Source organism: Canis aureus, chromosome 9 (genome assembly GCF_053574225.1).
Source record: "Canis aureus isolate CA01 chromosome 9, VMU_Caureus_v.1.0, whole genome shotgun sequence".
Lineage (NCBI taxonomy): Eukaryota > Metazoa > Chordata > Mammalia > Carnivora > Canidae > Canis > Canis aureus.
Window position 1 is genome coordinate 7,642,325 of NC_135619.1, and position 20,798 is coordinate 7,663,122.

The 20,798-nt window shown below is 50.4% G+C and overlaps 2 protein-coding genes across 8 annotated transcripts; one reads left to right on the top strand and one right to left on the bottom strand.

The window, feature by feature from the left end:
* Positions 1-1,432: 1,432 nt before the first annotated feature.
* KHNYN (KH and NYN domain containing) lies at positions 1,433-20,785 on the top strand. Of its 7 annotated transcripts, none has more exons than XM_077908790.1 (9): positions 1,433-1,545; positions 4,578-4,780; positions 12,842-13,062; positions 13,904-15,018; positions 15,148-15,278; positions 15,364-15,460; positions 18,502-18,609; positions 18,815-18,916; positions 19,422-20,785. In XM_077908790.1, exons 2-9 carry the CDS (start codon positions 4,672-4,674, stop codon positions 19,675-19,677), a joined length of 2,139 nt encoding a protein of 712 aa, XP_077764916.1. In that variant the 5' UTR covers positions 1,433-1,545; positions 4,578-4,671; the 3' UTR covers positions 19,678-20,785. The 7 variants fall into 7 exon arrangements, 5 of the variants coding, with proteins under 5 accessions (XP_077764916.1, XP_077764915.1, XP_077764919.1 ...); XR_013385876.1 differs by lacking the exons at positions 1,433-1,545; positions 19,422-20,785 and adding exons at positions 16,036-16,103; positions 16,788-16,881 and having other exon boundaries at positions 2,487-4,780; positions 18,815-18,832; XR_013385877.1 differs by lacking the exons at positions 1,433-1,545; positions 19,422-20,785 and adding an exon at positions 16,788-16,881 and having other exon boundaries at positions 2,964-4,780; positions 18,815-18,831.
* CBLN3 (cerebellin 3 precursor) lies at positions 8,565-11,842 on the bottom strand. Its single transcript, XM_077908798.1, has 3 exons — positions 10,797-11,842; positions 10,373-10,492; positions 8,565-10,036 (listed from the first exon to the last, which is right to left on the bottom strand). Exons 1-3 carry the CDS (start codon positions 11,094-11,096, stop codon positions 9,839-9,841), a joined length of 618 nt encoding a protein of 205 aa, XP_077764924.1. The 5' UTR covers positions 11,097-11,842; the 3' UTR covers positions 8,565-9,838.
* Positions 20,786-20,798: the final 13 nt, after the last annotated feature.

A 20,798-nucleotide genomic window follows, 5' to 3' on the forward strand; every position in this document is an offset into this window, starting at 1 on the left:
TCTCATGGTTTGTTTTCCTCTCTAATTTTTTTTGCCACTCAGTTTCCAGGCATCACCATTCTGAGCTTATCTGACCCATGCTCTTATTTTACAGATGAGGAGACTGGCACCCAGGTGGAACCAGGGTGGGAGGGGAGCCCAGGCCATGTACTTCCATGCCAGTGCTCTTTCCAGTTCTTGTCTTGGAAGAACTGGATGAATGAAGGCTGGCCTGAGAGAATGGCGTCAGCGCCGGCCAAGCTTAGTTGTATTGGAAACATGATAGAATTAGGTTTGGATGTTGACTCGGTGTCTGCTACTGTGTGCCTTGTTTCCTGAAGCCTCAGTTTTCCCATCTATCTGCTGCAGGGTAACGATTCCCAAGTTATGGGACGGTGAGAGGGTTACATGAAATAATCTGCCAAGAGGTACTGTGGTGCCGAGTATGGTATAAGCATTCATCACTGTTACAGACTCCATGTTTGAGTCCCCCCAAATTCATATGTTGAAACCCTAAACTATAGTAGGATGCTATTAGGAGGTTATTAGATATTAGAGGTATTATTAGAAGGGCCCACAGGAGATAACCAGAGCTAGTTGAGGTCATTGGGGTGGAGCCTCCATGGTGGGATTAGTGTCCTTATAAGAAGAGAAAGAGGCTAGAGCTTGCTCTATCTCCACCATGTGGGGTACAGTGAGAAGATGGCCATTTGCAAGTCAGGAAGTGGGCTCTCAGCAGACTCTGGATCTGTCAGCCTCTTGATCTTGAATGTCCAGCCTCCAGGACTATGGGAAATAAATGCCTGTTGTGTAAGCCCCCTAGTCTATGGCATTTTGTAATAGCCTAAGCTGACTACACCAATTACACGCCAGCTAACATTTCTCTTCCTGCTCCTGGACTATTGCTGCTTTTGCCTTTCAGGCTCAGAGACTTTCCTAACGGTGGCCAAACTTCCCAACGTTGGGACTTTGCTTCTTGCTACCTTTTTCACCTGCCCAAACTTATTTTTTTTTAAGATTTTATTTATCTATCAATTTATTTTTAGTTCTTTATTTTTTTAAAGATTTTATTTATTTATCCATGAGAGACAGAGGGAGAGAGAGCCAGAGACACAGGCAGAGGGAGAAGCAGGCTCCATGCAGGGAACCCGATGTGGGACTCGAACCCGGGTCTCCAGGATCACGCCTGGGGCCGAAGGCAGGCGCCAAACTGCTGAGCCACCCAAGGATCCCCTACTTCTTTATTTTAGAGAGAGCGCGTGTGTGGTGGGGGGAGGGGAGTATCTCAAGCAGACTCCACACTGAGTGTGGAGGTTGACGTGGGGCTTCATCCTAGGACCCTGAAATCACGACCTGAGCCAAAAGCAAGAAGCAGATGCTTAACTGACTGTGCCACCCAGGTGCCCCTCACCTGCCCAAACTTCTGTTCAGCACTGGCAGGGGTATGGAGTGGCAAGAAGGAAATGTCTTCCCGGAGAACTCTGCAGTTCGTGTGTACACTGTCATTCATATCCATGGAGCACCTACTATGTGCCAGGCCCTGTCCAGGTGTGGCGTGGGTAGCAGGTAATGAATCTCTGCCTCTTTGGTATCCACACTCAGTGAGGGTGACGATTCAACAAGCAAATACAGGGCAGTAAGAGAGAATGTGAGAGGAGCTTGTGGCTCAGGCGCCTGGGATCTCAGTGCCTCTTTAAAAAAATTATTTATTTATTTATTTATTTATTTATTTATTTATTTATTTATTCCTAAGAGACACAGAGACATAGAGGGAGAAGCACGATCCTCACAGGCAGCCGGATGTGGAACTCGATCCCTGGACCAGGATAACGCCGAGTCAAAGGCAGACGCTCAACTGCTGAGCCACCCAGGCACCCTCCTACCTGCTTTTTAAAGATTGCCCAAGAATCTTTGGGACATGCACCAGTTTTAACTTAGCTACTAAATCCAAATGATAACAGTAACTTACATGTACCAAGTACTTGCTTTGTGCCAGGCACTGGTCTCAGTGTTTCCAAACCCTGTGGAGTAGATACAATTATTTTTTCCATTGTACAGAGGAAGAAAATGAGGCACAGAGAAGTTAAGTCATGGAAGGTCACGGTGTGGCTACTAAGTGAGAGGCTCTTGTGCCACCATCTTAACAACTATGCTCACTGCTTCTCACGCGAGCATACTCACTTGGTTGCTAGAGTTAATCGCCTCTATCTGCCTTCAATCTGTGGCCTCACCATCTTGCATTAATGTGTTATAGTGTCAGTTAAGATTTCTCCAATTCAGGTTGGTGCAGATTAAGACGCTTTACAAACTAAAATAGGTCCCGATTTCCCTTGGGTGGGTCTAAGAACGACTTTTTAAGATATTTATTCATTCATTCATTCATTCATTCATTCACAAGAGACACATGGGGGCAGAAACATAGGCAAAGGGAGAAGCAGGTTCCTCCTGGGAGCCGGACGTGAGACTTGATCCCAGACCCCACGATCATAACGTGTCTGCCAAAGGCAGACACTTAACCACTGAGCCACCCAGGTATGTGGTCGTGACAAATTTTGACTTGAAAAAATCTGAGGTGTGATGAGAAAAACAGCAATTTTGAATTGTTGCTTGGGCATTTCACTGTATGACCACCCTGCTCATGCCCAGAGGCTCGGCCATTTTCAAGGATCAGGGCTTAGGATGCCGCCTCCCCAAGTTCCTGCTTTGCTTTTCCTGGGACACCTATGAAAATAACCACTTAGAGTTGAGCCCACAAACATTTTAGTGACTTCCGTGCCAACCACCTTGTGAATAATAGGGGTTTATTACCCTGCTCTCTACCTTCTGCTCATTCACTCAGGACCAGGGACAGATGATTGCTCTTCCCTTGCTTCATTGTGTGCCCCCTCGCCCAATTCTGGGATTTTTTAAAAAAGATTTTTATTTATTTGAGACATATATATAGAGAGAGGGAGAGGGAGAGAATGAGTGGAGTGAGGGGCAGAGGGAGAAGCAGATTCCTGCTGATCGGGGAACCTGATGCAGGACTCGATCCTGAAACTCCAGGATTATGACCTGAGCTGAAGGTAGACACTCAATTGACTGAGCTACCCAGGCCCCCCAATTCTGGGATTTGAAAGTCATAAATTTTGTGTCTTTACTTCCTTTGTGTGTCCTGTGCTGAAATCACACCTTCAGTGAAAATGGCCCTGGGGTTTTCACTTACCTCGGGTGAGAGCTCAGACGGGGAAGGGGCTAGCTACCTGCCTAGGATGCCTATGTGGGTGGCTTGTGCCTCCTCATTCAGCAAGTCATAAGCTGCATATTTTTAATTAATACTCCAGCTCCAGGTCCCCCAACAGAGGATGGTGCTACTTTCCCTCAGCTAGTACCTGGTGCTACTTTGTAAGCCTCCACATTATTGGAGATGGTGAAAATGAAGCAGGAGAGTTTGCAGTGGCTGTGTTGCCAAGCATCTCAAAACCCACGCTAAGAAAGTCTTCTGAGACTCCCCCACGCCCCATCCCGTACAGGGCTGTGAGCAGTGAAGTTCATTTAGATAGATCACTATGGCAGTCCCAGTGTGGAGAATGGGCGGAGGGAGGTGAAACTGGAGAAAGGCTTTGGGGAGCTAGGGCATCTGGGTGGTGCAGCCTGTTAAGCATCCGACTCTTGATTTTGGCTCAGGTCATGATCTCAGGGTCAGGAGATTGAGCCCTGCATCAGGCTCCACGCTGGGTGTGGAGCCTGCTTAAGATCTCTCTCCCTCTCCCTCTGCCCCTCTCTCACCTAAAAAACAAAACAAAACAAAACAAAAAACAAGCAAGCAAGCTTTTGGGAAACTCCACCTGGGAGATTCGTAGTTTGAGCCAGGGTGAATGGAAAACAATGGATGGAACCCATGGGTGTAAGTGATCGGCTACTGGGGAAAGGGAGAGGGAAGAAGGGAAGACAGTGGTTAGGGCTGGGTTAGGGCAACAGGGAGATTCCATTTACAGAGAATAGACACGCAGAGAGGACAGATCTAGGGAGGAAAGTCGATAATTTTAGGTTGACTTTACGGTGGGATGTTCAATGTATAAGTCTGACATTTAGGAGGGAGATAGGGGTAGAGAGAATGAATGTGGAAGCCATCAGCACATGGATGGGAATTCAAACTTTTGGGGGTGTGTCAGGACAGAAGGGATCTTAGGGCAGAATCTTGAGGAAAACCAACATTTAAGACATGGGCAGAGGTAGAGGAGCCTGAAAAAGAAACTGGAGACCAGGTAGAGAATAGAGGGCAAGCCCAGAAGGCGTGGATAGTCAGGGAGACTGGTGCAGAGTTCTAGTAGTAGGGTGTGGTCAACAAGGGCAAATGTTAGGGAGAGCCTGAGTAACAGAAGAGACGAGGACGTGTCCATTTACTTAAGTGACATGGAAGTTGTGAGTGACCAGCAGAGAGCAGTTTAGGTGGAGCAGGAAGGCCACAGTTGACTTAAGAGGTGAGAAACTGGTGAGCATAGTTGACTCCGACTTTAAAGGGGAGGAGAGATGACGCCAACCAGTTGAGGGGCATATAGAGCCAAGGATAACTATAGACCTCCACTTATTTCCATACCCGTCTTTTTCTCTTTCAGATTTAAGATACTTGAGTCTCTTTAACAACTGCCAGGTAGGGGGAGAAAGGGAGAAGTTGCACCTGCAAGAGAGAAGTGAGGAAAAGAAGAGGGGATGTTTGGAGGAAGCGAGTTCCATGACTGGTGCATACAGATGGCTGCCCTGACAAGAAGACGGACACGTCTTCTACTGAGCCAGATAGGAGGAAGCAGAGAGGAGAATGGTGAGTTTCTAGATATGGTGGTGGGAAGAGTTCCTGTTTGGGGTTTCTGTTTCTTCTGTGAAGTAGAAAGAGGGGCTGTCTGCTGCTGACAGTGAGGGCAGAGTTGGGAGGTGTAAAAGGTTTAAGGAGAGAACAGAAGTCTCTGGATGCAGAGGAGGATAAAGAGAAATACCTGGTAGAGGAAACCACAGAAGACTTGCTTGGAGGCTTGAGGACCAGGGGTGGCTGGACACCATGAATTTAGATCTACAGCATATCTTTCAGTGGTGGGATTTTTCTGCTGCAATCAGTTGCTGGGATGTGGGCACAGGGAAGTAGGATAGCTGGATTCTATTAGGATCCTTAAAGTCTGAGGAGTTTTTGTACCTGGAGATAAACACTAACCACCATCTGTGCTTTATTTGTTGTTTATTTACCTCACAAACCTACTTTAGCAAAATTGTCTAAACATTTAAACCTGATTGATATGCCCAATAAATCAAAATAGACATATTTTACAAATTAAATTATTTAAACTTTGATTGTAAACTTAAATCTTTGTATATATTTAGATAAGATCACCAGTATAATGTATTAACTGCTCTAAAAGCATGATTTTGGTAAAGCACACACATCTTACAAGGACCATGACATTTATCACACCTATACTTACACTTATCATAAAAATGTGTCTGTAGACTCAAGAGATGGACACTATTTCAGTTTATATATTCAAAAAAGAACATTATCTCAGTGCAAATGAAGTTTTTTATTACTAATCAACAAATACCTGGTTGGGATCACAATCGGATCACATAAAATGACTAAAGTCTGAGCTAGTGCTTACCTTGTGTAGTGTGGAGATTTCTCAAGCCCACACTTTTTCCATGTGATTAGTGTTTTTTTTTTTTTTTTTTTTTAGATTTCATTTATTCATTCATGAGAGACACAGAGAGAGGCAGAGACATAGGCAGAAGGGGGACGCCTCTGTGGCTCTGGTTGAGCATCTGCCTTAGGCTCAGGATGTGATCCTGGGGTCCAGGATCGAGTCCCGCATCGGGCTCCTTGCCGGGAGCCTGCTTCTCCTCCCTTTTCCTGTGTCTCTGCCTCTCTCTCTCTCTCTCTCTTTCTCTGTCTCTCATGAATAAATAAAATATTAAAAAAAAAAAAGACATAGGCAGAGGGAGAAGCAGGCTCTCTGTGGGGAGCCTGATGCGGGACTCGATCCCAGGACCTGGGATCGAGCCAAAGGCAGTTGCTCAACCACTGAGCCACCCGGGTGTCCCTCCATGTGATTAGTGTGTTGTAGCTGGATGCCTTTCCTTTAGATGATTCCATCTATAAGTTTAATGACTAGGATATTCCAAAAATTTCCATGCCCTGATCTCTGGAAACTTGAATTATGTTTCACAGTAAAAGGGACATTTTCATATGTAATTAAGCTTAAAATAGGGAGACTATCCCGGATTATTTAGGTGAGCCCCGGATTATCTAGGTGAGCCCCGGATTATCTAGGTGAGCCCAATCTAATCACATGATCACATAAAATCAGAGAACTTTCTCCACTGAAGTCAGAGACATGGATAGGACAGGGAAATTCAAAGTGTACAAAGGACTTGGCCCAACACCGTTGGCTCAAAGATGGTGGGTGCCAGGGACCTTAGTCCTCCGGCCATAAGGAACTAAACTGTAAATGAGCTTTAAAGTGGGTTCTTCCCCTTCAGCAAGGAAGGCAGCCCTTGCTTTTGACCTTATGAAACGGCAACTAGAGAATCCAGTCATACTCTGCTGGACTTCTGACCTACAGAAAACTGTGAGATAATTGCTACGTGTTGTGTTAAGCAGCTAATGTGTGGGTGATTTGTTACACAGCAATGGAAAAACAATACAATAACGTCATTGTCATTATTTACAAATTTATGTAGCCCATTTGCACTTTCAAAAACATCTAGTTGTTTTCCCCTCAATATGCAGTTTCTTCTTCTTCCTCATTATAAAACTCCTGATGAAAAACAAAACAAAACAAAAACAAAACAAAAAAAACCCCCCAAAACCTCCTGATGTTCAGCTGAGCATGGCTGCCTGGAATAGACTCTACTTCCTAGCCTGTCTTTCTAGCCTGGTGTGGCCAGGTGTGACTAAATTCTAGACAGTGAGAGGGATACACCTTTCAGAAGGCTTCTATAAAGGAGAGTGGTGTGCCCTTTCTTCCTTCCTCCTTCCTGGGGGGCTGGAAGGCTGATGTAATGGCTGGAGTGCAAGGAATCATTTTGGGCCATGAGGACAGCATGCTAAAGTTGGTAAAACGGCAAGAAGGGAAACTCAGCTGTGATCATCATAAACTGCGAGCCAGCCCTAGACTCTTTATTTGCAAATTCTTCTATGTGAGACAGAAACAATCTTTCTTGGTTAAGCCGTTATTATTTTGCGTTTACTGTTACTGCAATCTCATTGTAATTAGTATTGTACTATAGAGGCTCCCTTTCCCAGGAGATGATGGGTCAAGTTTGAGCTATGAGCAGTTATCTTTTGGATGTTTGGCTAATTCATCATCTTGCAACACACTGTTGGACTCCCTTTCTTCCTAGTTGTAATATATGACCAGATGGTGCCAATCAGTCTTCTTCATTCTTGATACAGTTCCAACTTTCTCTGGAATTACTCACAGCTCTATGTTCACCCCTTGCTACTTAAACAGATAAGAGAAATGAGTGTGCCTTATGAAGAGATAAAATGCCTACTATATTTATACTCTTCTACTTATCAGAATTAACTAAAAATACACTATTATATTTGTTCTTTTCCACTTGGTATATTAACTATCTTTTTGCACACTTTATAGTGACTTTTTTCTTTTTGAATATTGCTACAGAGTACGGATTTTAAAAATTCACTTGTTCCAATTAATTATATTATTTCATTTTTTATTTTTTAAGATTTTATTTATTTATTTGAGAGAGAGAGTGCATGCGAGATCAAGCAGGGTTGGGGCAGAGGGAGGGGAAGAGGGCAGGAGCAGACTCCCCATAGAGTGGGGAGCCTGAGGCGGGGCTTGATCCCAGGAACCCGACACAATGACCTGAGCTGAAGGCAGGAGCTTAACCAACTGAGCCACCCAGGCACCCCTATTATTTTCTTTTGATGATCAAATTGTCACAACATGTCAGGTGGGAGCATTTTAAGACGGATTCCTGTCTTTTCAGCTCTCCCTTATATAGTTTAAAAAGTATCCTTGCTTTCTGTCATTGACATGTTCCTTTTTTCTTTTAAAGATTTTATTTATTTATTCATGAGAGAGAGAGAGAGTGAGAGAGAGAGAAGGGAGACCAAGGCAGGGAGAAGCAGGCTTCCCATGTTGCTGAGAGCCTGATGCGGGGCTCCATCCCAGGACCCTGGGATCACAATCTGAGCTGAAGGCAGATGCTAAATGGACTGAGCCACCGAGACACCCTAACAACATGTTCCAAACCTAGAGTTATTTAAGACATGGAGCTATTCTCCAAGGAACACGGAGTTCTTTTTATTCATTTGTTTGCTTGCTTATTAAAGATTTTTAGTTTTAAGTAATCTCTACACCCAATGTGGGGTATGTACCTACAACCCTGAGATCAAGGATCCTATGTTCCACTGATGGAGCCAGCCAGGAGCTCTGCCCCCTGAGTTATTTTAAGGGTGAATAATATTTGAGGTGCTAAAATCTAGGTGCTAAGAATGCATATCAGATTTTTCCTGATGTTGTTTCCAGGCTGCTTTAGCGACTTTTGAGAGAATTATTTCTTTTGAAAACCACAAATTCACATTGGTATTTCCTATTTAATGCAAGCATTACTAATTTCCTTTTTTATTTGACTTGAATATGCAAGTTTACATTTATCTTCTCAACAACATACCTGCTTGTATCCTGTAACCCCTGATCCAAATTGTAATGGCATCTTGTCTCTTCAGTGATCCTGCAGTTTCCCATTGACCATCATTCTCTAGTTGCTTTACTGATAGGTTCATCCATACTGGGAGAACGGGACAGCATGGTAAGACAGAGAAATTTTATAATACTGGCAGGAGAGCATTTGAAGGGATGAGTCACATCCAAGATGGTGGGAAGTTTAAGAAGGAGGACAAGGCAGCACAAATCAGGAGAAAGAAGAGAGTCTGAGGGATAGTCTGGAGCAGGTACAGTGAAGGTAGCTGAGAGAGCTGGGAGGACGGAGGTGGCTGTCAGAGTATGGAGTGGCTTAAATTCAGATCACAAAGGTGGAGCAGTTCTGGGTGGTGGCCTTGTCACTGACATGTTCCATGCCTGGAGATCTATACTTGCTCATGTATGACTTTCTACCCCTACCCCCAGCTGTCTAAAGAAGCTCAGTACACCCACTCTTGGCTAGAGCAAACATACACACCCCATGTCGTGGATGGGGAGGGGAGGGCCAGAGTCCATCTGGAACCTAGAACAGATAGATACCTGGCTTCACTGCCTGCTGGCTGCCCCAATGTCAATGAAACATGTATACTGTGTTCAGGCTGGGCACAAGCTCTTCCTGCCCCACTGGCCACAGGCTCTGGGCCACTCTGTGGCCCTCCCAACTCTTCTGCTGCCTTAGCCCAATGGTGCTGGCTCAGCTTCTGATTGTGCTGGCCAAGATCTGTGATGCTTGGCACACCTCATAGGAAGGAGCCTGCAGGCTACACTGAGGCTGGTCCATCTGGGCCCCTGTGGGGGCCTGTCAGGCTCACCTGTGCCACCTGTCCCCAAATAGCACTGAGCAGAAAGCTGGGGGTGGAGGAACAGGAAGAGCAGAGTCTGCAAAGTAGCACAGGCCTCCCTACCTGCCAAACCCTGCAGGCACAAAGAGATGCAGTGGGAGCCTGGGGGTGGGAGGGGAGGTAAGAGGGGCCAGGTCCCCAGACACCACAGCTCTAGTCTTCACCTTGGGTGTTAGGCACAGGGTCCCATGCAAGAAGGTTGAATATAGGCAGCCAGAGGGAACCTCTCTTCTTCCCCAAAGATGCTGCTTTAGGGGCAGGAGAGGACAGAAGTCAGAGGTCAGGGGTTAGATTCTGGTCCTTGAAAGGCTTGAACCTTTAGAGTGGGAAAATGAGGAAGCCAGAGAAACTCGAATATTTCCAGCCACCCAGTAGGTTCCCCCGACGCAGGCGTAGGGACACCCGGTCCCCGGGGTCCAGGGGCAGTAACACGGAGCTGGTGGCTGCCTCTCGAGTCACATCAGGGTCGTTGGCAAAGGCTGAGATGACAGGCCATGTGTTCAGCATCAGGCTCACCTGGGGAGGTGAGTCCAGTTAGCTCTTCTCCGCAGCCCTCTTCCCAAGACCCCACTTTCCCTAGGGCTTCTTCTTTTCTCAGTTCTTCTTTTCTCAGGAACTTTTCACAGTTCCCAAGGGCTCAGTACAATCTGGTAGGAGGGCTGAGAGGTGGTCACTGTTGGACTCTACTTCCTCCACCCTCGCTGCTAGGCTGGCCCTTTCCTCCCTTGTTCCTGCCCGCTTCCTCCCCACCCCATCAATGGAGGGTCTACCTATGAGTCAGCTGGACTCCACTTATTCCCCCTCCCTCTCCTCCCCTCCTGACCCACGACAGGGCCCCAGCACACAGGTCACCTGGACAGTTTGGCGGTTGTACACCTTCACCACATGGAACCGGAAGCTATAGACACCACGGACAGGGGCCACGAAGGAGCCTGAGGCGCGGTCAAAGCCACCACCCTCGTTTACCAGGACCTGTGGGAAGTAGACTTTGCTGAGTAGGGTTCAGGAAACCACTAGGTTGTGGAGTGGGGCAGTGAGTAAGGAAAAGAAAGGGTGGCAAGGAGATAAGAACAGGGAGGAATGCACAGATTCAAACGAAATGGTGAGAAAGGACAAGGTGGGATGTGGGTGGGAGTGTAGGGAAAGGAACCAGGCAGTAGGGTTGAGGGGCAGCTGGTTGCAGAAGGGGACTTTTCCCTAAGAGCAAAGTGGTTTTGGGCGGTGGATTCCAGGTCCTTATAGGTTGTCTGGACAAGGGCAAGGGCAAGGGGATTACCTGGTCAAAGTAGATGGCTCCACTGGTGCCATTGCTGATCTCTCCTGCTGGCTCATGGTGGTGGCTGCGGACTGCAGCAAATGCCACTCTTCCGGGGGGTGCCTCTCCCAGGGCTGCTCCCCCAGGCCCTCCTGCAGCTGCTCGGCCAGGCTCACAGACCACCAGACACTCGCCCTCCAGCAGGACAGGCTCTGCCCCCTCTTGGGCCCATCCACACCCTAAGGTCAGGAGCATCAGTGCCAAGGGCACCCTGGGGCTGAGTAGGAGACCTGGTAACCAGTGTCGCTTTGCTCCCAGCATGGCCGAGGGGCTCTGTGACCCACAAATCCTCTTGTCTCCTGCCCCTTCTTGCTGTTCCTTTCAGTTCCCACTTCCCTCAGACTCTCACTACCTTAGCTCCGCCCCTCAGCCCTCTCTCTGGGGCTCCGTGTTCCCTGGGCTCAGCATCTCTCTCCATACCTCTCTGTGCCCCACGACTCTGTCTGTCCTGCTTCTCTCTCCTGCTGTCACTGCAGTTCCCTCCTCCTTGGCAGGGTATGAAGTGACAGCAGCAGTTGGGCTCCAGGAGGGAGAGGAGGGATGAAGCAGCCATTCAGGAGGGCTACAGCCAGAGCCCAGGGCAGCCCTTCTGGAGGGCTCTGAAGGCGGCATCTGGGACAAGAGAGAACTTGCTATGCATCTAACAGTGTACATGTGCCTATTGGAATGTGTGTGTGTGAGTGTGCACGTGTGCACAAGACAGCCCTACAGCCCCTTCTTTCCCCTTGTTCCTCCTATCTTCAAAATCCCTCACTAGTCAACAGCCCTCTCCGTGGCCCCTTTCTGGGGCTGGAAGAAAGTGGGCGCCCTTGTCTTTTCCCTACAACTGTCTGGGTGGAAAGTGCTTGGGCCAACGGTATCCGTATCTTGTGACCGTGGGCCAGTCTCTTCCTCTCTTTGGTCTTCCACATCTTCATCTGAGGGTACTGGATTAGTCCCTTTAAGGCCCTCTTCGCCTCCAGCTCTCAACGAGCGGTTCTTCTCTCCCGAGAAACAGCGGCTCAGAACGCACGAGAAACCGGACTGACAGGCAGAGGCGAGCGGCTCAGGCAGGCTGGGAGGTGGAGCCCGCGGGCACTGCGGGCGAGTGGGCGGGGCCGGGGCCGGGGGCGGGGCCGGGGCCGGGGGGCGGGGCCGGGGCGGAGCCCGGAGGCTGGCGCGCGCTAGGGCCCGGAGCCGGCCCAGGGCGGGGGTGGGGGGGCCTGGCTGACTCCACCCCGGGCCAGGAAGTGACTCAAAAAGCTGTTCGCGACGTGCAGACCGGTCCCCGTTGGGGGAGGACTCCGAGAGGGCCCGCCCAGATTCTGCCCCGTCCCGCCCTTCTCCGCGGGGCCTGCAGGCACCGGGCGGCGCCGGCGGGACCGAGGCCCGAGCGGGCGGCCGAGCCGGGTAGGCGCGCTCTCCCCCGCGCCGGGGCTCCGGGAGCCGAGCCCGACGCCCCAGGGCCGAGCGGCCGGGGGGAGGGGCGGCCGGGGGCGGCGGCTGTGGGCGGCTCCCGGCCCGGCCCCGGGGCCCGGGCGGGGCCGGAGCGCCACCGAGACGGGCTGCGGGCCGCGGAGGGAGGGGGCGGTGGGAGGGGCTAGAACCCTGGAAATGGCAGACCGGGGGCTCCGGAGGACTTGCCAAGTCAAGCCCCAGATCCGTGCGTAGGAGGCCGCGCTGGACCCGGAGACTGCGGAGACCCCGAGGCGAGGAACAGTTTTGTCATCTGAGCACTTCTGGCCTCCGGACCGAGCTGGAGCCCCCCACTCTTCCCGCTTGGGGCTGTGGTCAGCCTTTTCCAAAGGCCAGATGCCCATCCCTAGTAGGCAGCCTTGTGTGCTCAGGACTTCCTCTCCGGAGAGAAGACTCGGTTCTGGATAATCTGACATTCCCTTCCTAGACGGACCCAGGTTGTTTACTAGATTGGTGACTAGGTGCGACCTGTTGATAGCTGCTGTAGGCCGGGAGAGCAAAATTTGGTTTGAGGGGATGAGGAGGCGCTGAGCTGGCTTCCCTCCTTCCAGGGCTGGGTGGCCAGGCAGCCATGCCTACCTGGGGGGCCGGCTCCCCGTCCCCTGATCGCTTTGCCGTGTCTGCGGAGGCTGAGGACAAGGTGCGGGAGCAGCAACACTACGTGGAGCGTATCTTCCGCGTGGGGATGAGTGTCCTACCGAAGGACTGTCCCGAGAACCCTCACATCTGGCTGCAGCTGGAGGGCCCCAAGGAGAACGCCAGCAGAGCCAAGGTGAACACCCCTCTCTGACCCTTCGGGAACAATGACTCCCTCCCCCACACAGAGCCAGAGGAGAGGAGGGGCTGCTGGGGAGGATCTCTCCACTCCTTGGTTGTCTTACTGGCAACCTCAGTGGCTCTGAGCTTTGAGGGACTTTGCAAATCTGTATTTATCTGGAGTTTTGGTTTCATTTCAGCCGTGTTGAGCCAGGTTCTGCCAAGACTTAGACAGGTGATTCCACTCAAATCAGCTGTGCTGTTTGGGAGATTGGAGATAATCCAGTTGGGCAAGCAGGCCCTACCAAGGAATTCACTGGGGGATGGGAGGCCAGGCCGCATTGCTTCCTTCCACCAGAGGTTCCAGTACAGCTCCACCACCTACCAGCCCTGTGGGGGAGTCTCCCATTTCCTTATCTACGAAATGTGAATAATTGCAGTGTCCACCTCATTAGGCTTACTGTGAATGGGATAAAGCATGAGTTCAGCAAAAGTTAGCAATGACAATCATTATGGTGGAAATAAACAATACATATACGCATAAATATTTAGAGAGACAGCCTCGTTAATTATATTCAGTTAACTATAATAGTATCTCAAATTGAGTCAAGTTCTAAATGGAAGTATGAACCATAGACTATCAGCTAAAAATGAAAAGTAGATTCTTGATCCCTTTTTTAATCCTTACCTTTTTCAGGATCTGTGGGGCTCCATTGCTCTGTCCAGGCTTCCTGGAACTTGGTTGGGGGCGGGGGTGCAATGGGCTTAAAGAGGCTACTGGGCCATGTAGAATTCCAGCAATCTCCTTTTTTCCTTTCGTTCTCCCCCCTCCCCCCACTCCTCCATTGCTCCCCTAGGAATTCCTGAAGGGTCTTTGCAGCCCGGAGCTGCAGGATGAAGTCCACTACCCACCCAAATTGCACTGCATCTTCCTGGGAGCCCAGGGCTTCTTCCTTGACTGTCTGGTCTGGAGCACAACAGCTCACCTGGTGCCAGGGCCGCCCGGCTCGCTGATGGTCAGTGGCCTGACCGAGGCTTTTGTCATGGCTCAGAGCAGAGTGGAGGAGCTGGTGGAGCGGCTGAGCTGGGACTTTCGGCCAGGGCGAGCCCCTGGAGCCTCTCAGGGTGCTGGCGTGCTGAGAGACTTCTCTGCCCTGCTGCAGCCCTGTGGGGATGCCCACAGAGACGCCCTGCTACAGCTGCCCCCGGCTGTCCAGGAGGAATTGTTGAGCCTGGTGCGGGAGGCATCCAGGGGGCAGGGGCCCCATGCACCACCCCTCTGGGATAGGGGGAGCCCAGGCCCACTGGGTGCTCAGTACCAGGGAGTCAGAGCTCCCTTGAGTGAAGACAGGGAGTCCGTGGACCCTGGACCTATGGGGTGGCGAGAGTCAAGGGGAGAGAGACATGTTATGGAGAAGGAGGGAGGGAAGCAGGGTCCTCCCAGGGCGATGGATTTGGGGTGGAAGGAGCTGCCTGGGGAAGGGGCCTGGGAGAAAGAAGGGGCTTTCAGATCACAGTCAGAAGGAGGAGTGCCAGGGCAGGTAGGACCTCTGACAGCAAAGGCCCTCGGGCAAGAGGGGATGCCTCAGGACAGAGGAAGTTCGTTCTGTGTCCAGGGTGAGCCTTCTGGGGCCCAGGGCCCCTATCAGAGGGCAGCTCAGCCCCGGGGAGCCTCCCTCCTCCAGCGGCTACACAATGGGAGAGCCTCACCCCCAAGGGTGCCTAGCCCTCCGCCTGCACCCGAACCCCCATGGCACTGTGGGGACCGAGGAGACAGGGGAGACAAGCAGCAGGTGGTGGCTCGAGGTCGTGGGTCTCCATGGAAACGAGGCACTCGAGGGGGCAACTTGGTGACTGGCACTCAGCGTTTCCAGGAGGCCCTGCAGGACCCTTTCACCCTGTGCCTCGCCAATGTGCCTGGCCAGCCGGACCTCCGTCACATTGTCATCGATGGCAGCAATGTGGCCATGGTGTGAGTACCCCGGTGGGCCTGAGGATCCTGGGGAGGGGGAATGCTACGAGCAGTGTTGCTGACCTTGGGGACATGGGCCGCGAGGCCCCTGCTCTGGGGCCCTAGAGTGCTGACCCCTTCCCACCACAGGCATGGCCTCCAGCACTACTTCTCCAGTCGGGGCATTGCCATTGCTGTGCAGTACTTCTGGGACCGGGGTCACCGTGACATAACTGTCTTTGTGCCTCAGTGGCGCTTCAGTAAGGATGCCAAGGTCAGAGGTGAGTTGGGCCTGGTCTTTTGTAACCTGGGAGAGGCCCCGCTTCAGCTTGAGGATAACCCCGTTGTGCTCCTCTGTTTCTCTAGAGGGCCACTTCCTGCAAAAGCTGTACTCGCTCAGTCTGCTCTCCCTCACTCCCTCCCGAGTCATGGATGGCAAGAGGATCTCCTCCTATGATGATAGGTACTTGCTTCTCTCCTGCCCCAGTCTTGAGTTTCAAGGCCCCTCCCACGGTGGGCGCCTGGGGGAGAGACAGAAGCTCCTGTCTGTGCTGTGTCTAAGCCTGGGTAACGGGAAAATGGCCAGTTATTCCTCCGTGTGCCTGTACGAATGGGCCAGTAAACCTGCCCTGCAGGCGCGATGAGGCAGGTGGTAGACAACTGTGTTGGCCCATTCATTCATTTTTCATTCATCAAACTGAGTGATGTCTTGTATTTATGTTAGCTGGTGACGTAAGTAACTGACAGGTACCTTCTTACAACACAGATTTCCAAACACGAAGAGAAATTCCACAACATTCTGGCAGCACCAGAGTAAACATTCAAAATCACAAGTCAAATGAAGAGACACATGCCATGCATGCTAAGACTGTACAAAACATGGTCTAATAGAAAGATCACTGAACTTAGACTTCCTAAGACTTAGATCTTAGGAAGATCTGAATTTGAGCCCCATATTGTACTATTCATTGACTTGGCCTGTGGACACCAGTCTCTTAGTGGGCTAACTTTTTTTATCTCTGGGTCCTCTTCATGCAGTCACCCTCCTTGTGAATATCAAAAGGAGCAAGCCAAAGAGCTTGCCTCACTCAAGGTGCTAGGCAAAGGTACAGTGATATTTCTTTTCTTTTTTTTTTTAAGAGTACAGTGATATTTCTTAACTGTTCACTTACCAATCAAGTGTGGTAGTGAGTTGCATCTCTCATACAGAATTAGAGATACAGGGTAAGAGAGTTTACTCTCTTGACCAAGGTTGTTACGTGGCAAAGGAAAAGTGAGAACTTAAAGATGTCAAATTGTTTAAATGAAACATACAGGGCACATTCCCTCCGCTGGGTACACACCCAGTGTGGGGAATGAGCAGAATTTAAAGATTTTATTTGTTTATTTTAGAGATAGGGAGAGTGGGGAGTTGGGGGGGTAGGGTGGGGGAGCAGAGGGAGAGGGAGAAGACTCCACGCTGAGTGCAGAGCCTGATGCGGGGCTCTGTCCCATGACCCTGAGATCATGACCTGAGCCGAAATCAAGATTGGACGCTTAACCGACTGAGCCACCCAGGCACCCCAGACGTGGGCAGATTTTAAAACCTAATTAACAAGTTAAAATCTTTTACAACTACAAGTTCTTTATTCTCTAGGATTTTTAGTGTTAAAGAAGAGACTAGTTTTCAAACTGTAGTGATGATATATTTTATCATTTTTGAATACTTAACTTTTTCTCCCTAACAAGCAAATGGTATTCTATAAAAAGGCAGTTCACTTTCTCCCACTGCTCTTCTGTTTTATGTCTAGATTTCACAGATTATCCAAGATATGGAACCTTTCCACACCAGCACTGACACAGAATTGAAACTGAAGAGCGAGTCAGTTGTAATGAATTTTAAAGGCACGTGTCTGTACAGTTATGTAGGTCCCAGTAGGCAGACAGCACAATGTGAATTTGGAATTTTGTCTGGTTACAATGGGTGACACAGTGGTGCGTGGCATAGGCTCACTGAAAGAGTACAGCTGAGCAACAGATGATATAACACGATAGCAAAATACCTTTAACCTGCAAATACCTTTTGTATATTGTACGATACCATGTACATTTATATGTCATGTCCTTCATTTGTTTCCCAGACAGAAACTCAGAACCAGACATCTGTTACCCTGAATCCTGATCACTAGTCTCCTGTATGCCACACTATCTTTCAAATACCACCTGCTCACTTAGCAGCTAGCAGTAGGCACATGGCCTGCAGCAGGAGGTGGGGATGCTGGGAATTAGGGAGGGCCTGATCATCGACTTCAGACCCCACACAAACCCTGAACCAAACACAGTGGCAACTTGGAGGACAGAGAGCCCCCCTTCTGGTTTTGTGGGAAGAGAGGGATTGGCCAGTTTTTGTTGATTGATGACAACAGTCATCACTGATGATTGTTGATTGATGGGCTGGATCTTTTTTTTTTTTTTTTAAGATTTTTATTTATTCATGAGAGACAGAGGCAGAGGGAGAAGTAGGCTCCCTGCGGGGAGCCTGATGTGGGACTCGATCCCAGGATCCCAGGACCCCGGGATCACGCCCCGAGGCAAAGGCAGATACTCAAGTACTGAGCCACCCAAGTGCCCCCATCTTTTGGTTTCTGAACCTGTTAAAAAAAAAAAAGACCCCCATCCACTGCCTCATGAGTCCTATCCCAGTTTCGTGGAATTAGAATTACTAAAGCGGGGTCGAGGCATCTCTCCCTGGATGATTTAAGAGCTCCCTGGATGAATCTGTTCATCAGTGAGGTTAGGGAAACACCTCCAGATAGAGGGAATAGTTTGAGAAACATGGTGGCAGTCAGCACAGGACATGTTTGGAGAACGGGGTGTTATCTGATCATTGATCTTGGCAGGGTTGAGAGTACATTAGGAATATCAGGAGAGAAAAGGCTGTAAGGGTGGCTCCAGCTAGGTTCTAGAAGGCCTCAGCTTCCAGGCCTGGGCATATGGACTTTGTTCGGCAGATAAAGGGCAAGCAGGGCAGAGGTTTGTTTAGGGGAAGTCAGGAAAGACTGGAGGGTGGTAAATGGTTGGGGTCAGGGGATCCCCTTCTCAGGAGACTGCAGTGTCTCAGCTGCAGTGTTCAAATAGCTCTGAGTAATGGTAGGAATGGAGAGGAAAGGGTAGAGTGGAAGGCTTTTCAGAGGGAAAACATGATGGACTTGTGACTGACTGGTGGGGCAGAGTGGAAGACAGAGCTGGGGCCAGATCTCATTGTCTCTCACTAATGAGGCACAAAGTGTTGGGTGGAGGATTGTGGTGGGTGGAGGGGATGCCATTGGGACACAACACTGGATTCGTCTTTGTTTCCTCTTTAACCTGTGGCACCTGAGTCTGGCAGTCACGTGGTGGTTGGGTCAAGGTGAGGTGGGAGGGGGCAGATCTCCATCCCCAGAAGTAGGTTATGGGAGCTGATAATATTCTTTGGGGTTGGGCCCTTGGAGAATCCCAGAACGGCTGCTGTGATTTTTGAGACAGGTTCATGGTGAAGCTGGCTGAAGAGACCGATGGGGTCATTGTTTCCAATGATCAGTTCCGGGACCTTGCGGAGGAGTCTGAGAAGTGGATGGCGATCATCAGGGAGCGGTGAGGGAGCCCTCCCCTGAGGACAGGGTGCATAGTCAGATCTTTCTCTAAACCGGTTCTGCTCTGCCACTGGGTGAAGACTGGGAAGGGGCTCGATATTATCTGGAAGGATGGTGGCCAGTAGACGGCTGGTGGTGCTGGTGGCAGCTGTCTGGGAGGCTCATAAGAGCCCCTCTGTGATCATACACTGTCTCTCTGCACCCAGCCTGCTGCCCTTCACTTTTGTGGGAAACCTCTTCATGGTTCCTGATGACCCATTAGGGCGAAATGGCCCCACGCTGGATGAGTTCCTGAAGAAGCCAGTCAGGTAATGCCCCAGGTTCTCCGAGGCAGCCCCCAGCCCTGGCCCTCTGTCTGCAGGTTCCTTGCAGACCTGGAGACTTGGAGGCAGTGTGACTTCATCTGGGCCACTAATTCTGTAGTGGTTCCAGTTGCCGTGGGCTTGGCCTTTAACCGCTTTTCAGGAAATCCTGACGTAGGCCCTCTTGGCTGGGAGGGAAGCTTCCCCTAATCTGTAGTTTTGGTGGGTTATTTGGAAGAGGGTTGCTTTTACTTACAGTCAGTTGAATTTAGCACACCGCCTGCTGGACCATTAAGTAAGCAATCAATGTTTTAGACTAGAGCTAGATCCTAATAGTGACAGGGCTTCCCTTCAGTGGAGAAGTGGGTTGATACTGCCACTCAGTGGTCAGCTGGGGGAACTTCAGGACTGTGTTTTGGTGTCCCCAGCCCCTGCTCCCAAGCCAGGAATCGCCCAGCTGAGCCCTTCAGGATGCTCATCCGCTCTTCTTGTTCCCTCTGCTTCTTCCCAGGGCACAGGGGGCTTCTAAGGCTCAGCATCCTTCCAGGGGCTTCACAGATCATGGTCAGCAGCAGCAGCAAGGGAGAGAGGAGGAGGAAAAAGGCAGTGGTGGTATTCGCAAGACCCGGGAGACAGAGCGGCTCCGGCGTCAGCTGCTGGAGGTGTTTTGGGGCCAGGACCACAAGGTGGACTTCATCCTGCAGCGGGAGCCATACTGCCGGGACATCAACCAGCTCTCAGAGGCCCTGCTGAGCCTCAACTTTTGAGCCTCACCTGCCCGAGTGGCTGCCACCCCATCAGCTCTAGCCTGGCCCAGCTCAGCTCTTTCTGTGAGGGTCCTTGTGCTGCTCAGACCCTGACCTAGACTCACTCTGAGTTGGTGTGACTTGATTTCATCTTGAGTTGGGACCTCAGATAGCTCTCAGGAGGTTCTGCTCAGCCTTAACTTGTTGACCTTGCCGTACAGGGTTTCTGTAGGGAGTGGGGGCCCACTGGGAAGAGCAGGTCCTGAAGATGGGGTCCTGAAGATGCAACCTGAATGCCTAAGCTCCTCCTTCAGACTGAATTTGGAATGGAGGCTGAGGTGGGTAGCAAACGAAGAGCAGGTGGCAAGGAAGCTAAGCCTTTCCTTCCCCTGGCTGTGGCTCTGGATGGCCACGGGGACAGGTTTCTTCCCAGGCCTGGCTGGGCTCCTGCGTGCATTGAACGGGATGCTGGGCCCCGGGGAGGGTAGTGTTATGGGGTCTGGGTCACAGTGGGGCAGCAGGGAGCTGGTGGAGAAGGCAGAGGGAGGGAGACTTGGCTTCTGGTCTCAGCTATGTCTGTCTGTGACCTTGATGGAGCTGCTTGGCCTTTACTTCTGCCTGTAAATCAGGGGTAGAAGTGGCGGCTGGGAAGAGAAATAACATAGAGGAAAGCTCCTTGGAGGAAAGTTACTTGCATCAAGTCTCAGGTGTGTCTGTCTGCGGCTGTACAGGCTGCCTAACCAAAACCTCTTTCCCAGAGCTGAGGATCCTCTGTCCCCAGGGCCCAGGCCCTAGATTTTAACACTGCGTCCTCAGTATAACGTGCCCTATAATGGCTGCGTCCCTTTTGGGCAATCCCCCAAATCCACATTTACAAAACAGTTAATTAGGGGTGACTGTTTGCATTACCAAAATACTCTCAGGGTTCCTATAAATGGCAGCTCTCCTGTTGCATTCAAGTGTTTACAGATGAACGAATGTGTCAGAAAGCCCCTGGTTAGATGCACTTGTTGAAGTGTTGAGTGTTCACCAAACTGATGAAGCCATGCTCTGCAATGACAATGTTAATGTGATCTGACCCCAGCATTTTCTTTACAGAACACATGTTCCATAAACTGAGCCCCACTTCTGCTTTGTGTGTG

Excerpts from the sequence above, each read along its gene's own strand:
- KHNYN (XM_077908790.1), top strand. The coding sequence starts at position 4,672 with ATGTTTGGAGGAAGCGAGTTCCATGACTGGTGCATACAGATGGCTGCC. Across the intron at positions 4,781-12,841 it reads AGGAAGCAGAGAGGAGAATG|GGCTGGGTGGCCAGGCAGCC; the intron begins GTGAGTTTCTAG and ends CCCTCCTTCCAG. Across the intron at positions 18,610-18,814 it reads ATGGCGATCATCAGGGAGCG|CCTGCTGCCCTTCACTTTTG; the intron begins GTGAGGGAGCCC and ends CTCTGCACCCAG.
- CBLN3 (XM_077908798.1), bottom strand. The coding sequence starts at position 11,096 with ATGCTGGGAGCAAAGCGACACTGGTTACCAGGTCTCCTACTCAGCCCC. Across the intron at positions 10,493-10,796 it reads GAGCCATCTACTTTGACCAG|GTCCTGGTAAACGAGGGTGG; the intron begins GTAATCCCCTTG and ends TACTTCCCACAG. Across the intron at positions 10,037-10,372 it reads ACAACCGCCAAACTGTCCAG|GTGAGCCTGATGCTGAACAC; the intron begins GTGACCTGTGTG and ends TCACCTCCCCAG.